The 5,248-nt window shown below is 39.0% G+C and overlaps 1 protein-coding gene across 1 annotated transcript; it reads left to right on the plus strand.

Moving 5' to 3' along the window:
• Nucleotides 1–710: 710 nt before the first annotated feature.
• On the plus strand, nucleotides 711–4,834 carry LOC126681605 (uncharacterized). Its single transcript, XM_050377151.1, has 2 exons — nucleotides 711–1,098; nucleotides 4,788–4,834. The coding sequence occupies exons 1-2, from the start codon at nucleotides 711–713 to the stop codon at nucleotides 4,832–4,834; spliced, it is 435 nt and encodes a 144-aa protein (XP_050233108.1).
• Nucleotides 4,835–5,248: the final 414 nt, after the last annotated feature.

Consider the following 5,248-nt stretch of genomic DNA (forward strand, 5'->3'; position numbering starts at 1 on the left):
AACGACCATACGGATTTCTTCAGCCGTTACCCATCCCGGAATGGAAATGGGAGCAAATCACGATGGATTTTGTGGTCGAATTGCCCAAAACGTAGAAAGGTTTTGACTCCATCTGGGTAATCGTGGATCGTTTAACAAAATCAGCACATTTCATACCTATTAAGACGACTTATTCTGCAGTAAAGTTAGCTCAAGAATACATCGATAAGATCGTGAGCTTACACGGAGTTCCAGTGTCGATTGTTTCAGATAGAGGTTCAGTATTTACCTCTCATTTCTGGAAAATTTACAAGAAGCGTTGGGGACACGATTAAACTTCAGCACCGCTTTTCACCCTCTAACGGACAACCAGTCTGAGCGAACAATTCAAACGTTAGAAGACATGCTTCGACTTTGTGTATTAGACTTCTAGTTGGGATACCTATCTACCTTTAGCTGAATTTGCCTACAACAACAGTTATCATTCGAGCATTGAGATGGCTCCATATGAGGCTTTATACGGTCGCAAGTGTAGATCCCCTATCAGTTGGGATGAAGTCGGAGAAAGAAAGCTAATTGGAGCAAAGATTATCCAGATTACGTCCGAGAAAGTGTCGTTGATAAAGCAGCGTTTAAATACTGCCTTCAGTCGACAGAAGAGCTATGCAGATCCCAAAAGAAAAGATGTCGAGTTTTAAGTTGGAGATTATGTTTTCCTTAAAGTGTCACCGATGAAAGGAATAATTCGTTTTGGAAAGAAGGGTAAGTTAGCTCCGAGATACGTCGGACAATATCAGATCGTGGAACGCATAGGTTCAGTTGCCTACAAGCTAGACTTGCCACCAGAAATGTCGCAGGTTCATCCTGTCTTTCATATTTCCATACTCCGAAAATATGTATCAGATCCATCTCGAGTAATCCAACCGCAAGCGGTGGGCGTAAGCGAAGAACTAACATATGAAGAGCAATCAGTGCAGATCGTTGACACACAAATACGACATCTGCGGACAAAGAAAATACCCATGGTGAAATTCCTTTGGAGAAGTCAGTCCGTAGAAGAATGCACATGGAAAACAGAAGAGGATATGAGACAGAAATATCCATACTTATTCACTCAAGGTACGTGGCTAAAGTTTTAAATTCGATGACGAATTTATTTTAAGGGGGGGGGGGGGGTGAATGTAATACCCCGAATATGTTAAAATAATTAAATCATGCCACATGTCGTAAATTCCAATAAATTAAATTTATATGGATTTAATTTAATAATATTGGAAATTTAGAATAATTTTTATTAAGCGAATTGGCGGGATTTAAGGAAAACCTTAGAAAGTTAATATAAAATATAATATAAATCCCAAGGTAATAATTATTTCGCCAAAGTCCGTGAAATATTTTATAGTATTTATGGTAAATGTTTCGTATCGATCGGAGACCGTTTAAAATTTGGACGCGGATAAGTTTTGGGCTAAATTGCAACTTTTAAAGAGTTCAAGGACCAAAGTGCAATTTAGCCATATATATATATATATATATATATATATATATATATATATATATATAAGATTGGATCATTAAACATCTTCTTCTTCTCTTCATCGTCGATTCTACTGTTCTTCACGCTCGATCTCCGTTTCTCGTCCGTTTTTGACGTTCTTTAGCTCGATTTGAACGTAATTCAACGGGTAATCACGGTAAGCACGTCGTCTTGCCATTTATTTGAATATAATTTATGGAATATCAAGATAAAGATTAAGTTTACCGAGCGGATTAATTGTTTTAGCGATTGTAGATTCGAATTTGACGTTTAAACCTTGGATTTCGCGTTATAGACGTGTTTGAGCGTTAATTGAGTGATGGGTACGTGGAATTAGGTCGAAAGCACATCGGAAACGAGCCCGGGGTGAAAACCCGCGGCTGTTGTCACGACCCAAATTATTGAGCCGCAACCGGCGCTAAGGAACGGGAGTGGTAGCTCCGGAACCCGTAGCAAGCCTCAAATCATTATAAATTTTTCGCAAATAATAAACAAATAACATAAAGCAACAGAAGCAAGTATACGTAACATATATACACAAACATTTACACTAAGTGTTTAAAACCTCGCAGGCTCTAATTACCGTACCCTGTACGAACTGGCCTCGCGATACTACATACATCAGTTAGTGTCTCAAGCTTATCACCGGCATCTGGTGCCGTGAACAAACATATTATACGTAGCCTATCAAAACATATAAACAAGACAACAAGTGAAATACACAATCAAAAATGTACTGCTGTCTAGGCTACGACTCTGTCAACGCGGGACCACTACTGCAGCATTCACAGAAGTCAGATACTATACATATACAGCTGACTTCTGGACTTCAAAATTGGCCTCTAGCTAGGTCCACAAACTAAGTACCTGAAAGACATCAAAGGTGAGGGGTCAGTATTTGGGAAAATACTGTGTGAGTTGACATTTACTAACAGTATTAATATAGAAACATAGCATCGCACCTCAAGAAAACAATAATTTAAAACATATAAACATGTATTTGATCCGTACGAAACTAATATCCTAGCATGCGACACAACTCTCGAATAATCATATATCGTTCAACCCAATCATAAATCTCAAGTTGTGAGTCCAACTCACTGGTGGGCCCAACCCACTAGATACGGGAACTTGCAGACTACACCGTAGCCGAGTTCACTCTCGTATTGAATTCATATCATATCATACATATCTCATCATTTCTCAAATGAAAACACACTAGACTGACCCATTACTTGTGATCACACGGCCTATTGACACCCAATAGGTAGCTAGTTTCTTCGGATCGCATACTAGTTCTCTTATATAGAAACTAATAAAACATATAACATTTCAATCAACTATATATAATGCGATGCGTGCAAACAGTATATATATATCTATATAAAATAACTTTAATATATAATACATGAAAGTAAAGTGCAACTCACAGTGACCGCAATCCAAGTAATGATATGATCGATCTGATAGTACGCTCTCGCTAGTTCGCTTCTACTGACCCCACTATTCGCTGATACGTCTGATAAATTGTTTAATAGTTAGACGTGAAACTCGTATTTTTATACATATAATACTTCTAAGTTTTAGGGTTTAGTTTCATTCTTATACTTATTTACGTATTCAATAACTTTAGTCGTATAAATGACTTAGCGAATACTACTTCTTATAATTTGAGAATCGTTTAACGTCCTTGACGTTTTCCATTATTATTAATCTCGAGACTTTTGATTCGCAAGTCCGAAATCCGTCCTTTAGAGTCAAATTACTCAAAACGTCAAATATCTAAGTCAAATACAGTTTGTATATACATGGGGGCGAGTCGGGGTGCACGGGCATGCCCTTCGGTGGGTGCACGATCGTGCAACCAAGTGCACGTTCGTGCACCTCACGGGTGCACGTTCGTGCACCTCTCGTGCACGTTCGTGCACCATGAAGAGTGCACGTTCGTGCACTTCAGGTGCACGTTCGTGCACCTTGCTAGGTGCACGTTCGTGCACTTCTAGTGCACGGTCGTGCACCCATGGTGCACGGTCGTGCACCACGTGCACAGCTCCCCGGAATTCTATTTCCGGGGTTTCGCCACAATCCCGACGTGCTAAACACTTCCCTAGTCAATACCCATATCTCAGTTTCTTTAAAAACGCCATAATAACCTCGAAAACGTCAAATTTCAACCCAAACTCAATCCTAATCAAAACAGCCCTCTTTATATCAATTTTCAACCGAATTTCTTGAAATTTACCTTGATTTGATGCTCGGATACGATAGAGATTTCAATTCTGAAGAGATCGCCGCTGGAATCGCTCGAATCGGACGTCGAACGGAGAAACAGCGGCGAAACGACGGTATCGCTCGATGATTCTTGATTTTTATCGATTCTTCTTCTTCATCTTCTGTTTCATATTCAAAACCTTATATATTAAGGTTAAAAGCTCATTTTGGTCCTTGTCCTTTTTATTTATTATCATTTATCCTTTAAACTTTTCTTTCGTACGATTTAGCCCATAACTAAATCGATAAATTCTTTTATTATAACTTATGAATAATACGAAGCTCGATATTAACACTTTCCTGTTAAAATCCAAAATTTCCATTTCCGACACAAAGTGGCTAAATTACCACTTTGGTCCCTGCACTTTATTTCGAGCTGTTCTTGACATTTTTCCTCTTAATTCCAATTCAAACTTTCAAATTGAAATATACTATTAAATTCCTCGCATATAATCCTTCCCAAAACCGACCTACTAAAACTTATTTATCGGAAAACTTTCTAATATCGTCACTTCTGCGACTCAAAATTGGACACGTGGTCCAATTAGCTAAATAATTAATTTGGGGTATTACAGCTGTGCGCCGCACAACCCAGCTGTGCGCGCGCATAGTCTTGAGACTGTGTGGGCGCACAGTCCCAGAGACTGTGCGGGCGCACAGTATGACTATGCGGGTGCATAGTCCCCTGTACAGCCGCACCGACAGACGCGTGCACGCACAGTGAATCTGTCGATCCTTTACGTTCTTAAGAATTCAAACTGTATTTGCGTATCGTGATCAAAATCGATTAGTTATCAATTAATTCGTGTAGTTAGACCTTAATAGGTTAATTGAGAATCGATTCGGAAAAGTGATACAAACTGAAACGAGTTATAAGTCGTTTATCGGGTTAGAACACGTGAAGCACGAGAGTTGATAAGTTTAATGTATCGTGTCTTGAGTCTAGAGTCAATCTTAGAATAGGATTCTGATATAAGTTATTGATTTAAAATTGTTTTAGATCCGGCAAGGCAAGCAGCAGCTCGACAAGGAGCTCGGGAAGCTTGACGGTTTCTGAGCACCGCAGTGTTTTTGGATAGCGTTTTCTGTGAGTTTATATTTATTTACTTTTAAAGTATTGAATTGAGCATTGTTTACAAAGCAAATGTTTTATATTGCTTTACTTTTGAATTGAATGTTTTCAATGCAAATACTTTACATGAAATGCATGTGTTTGGTTTAAAACCAGTATTGATCCGATGGAACGTGCCTTCCCATTGGGCGGTAATAGGAATGCGTGATCACCAGTTATGATTTATCACAGTTGTGAACTTGATTATGAATACGAATACGAAAGTTGGACATGTGAAAGATATATACGAGGTTGAACTCGGTTGAACTAACTTGGGACCCGTATCTAGTGGGTTGAACTCGGTTGAACTATCTCGAGACCCACAACTTGGGATTAGGAGACTGGCAACG

Source organism: Mercurialis annua, linkage group LG5 (genome assembly GCF_937616625.2).
Source record: "Mercurialis annua linkage group LG5, ddMerAnnu1.2, whole genome shotgun sequence".
NCBI classification, from domain to species: domain Eukaryota; kingdom Viridiplantae; phylum Streptophyta; class Magnoliopsida; order Malpighiales; family Euphorbiaceae; genus Mercurialis; species Mercurialis annua.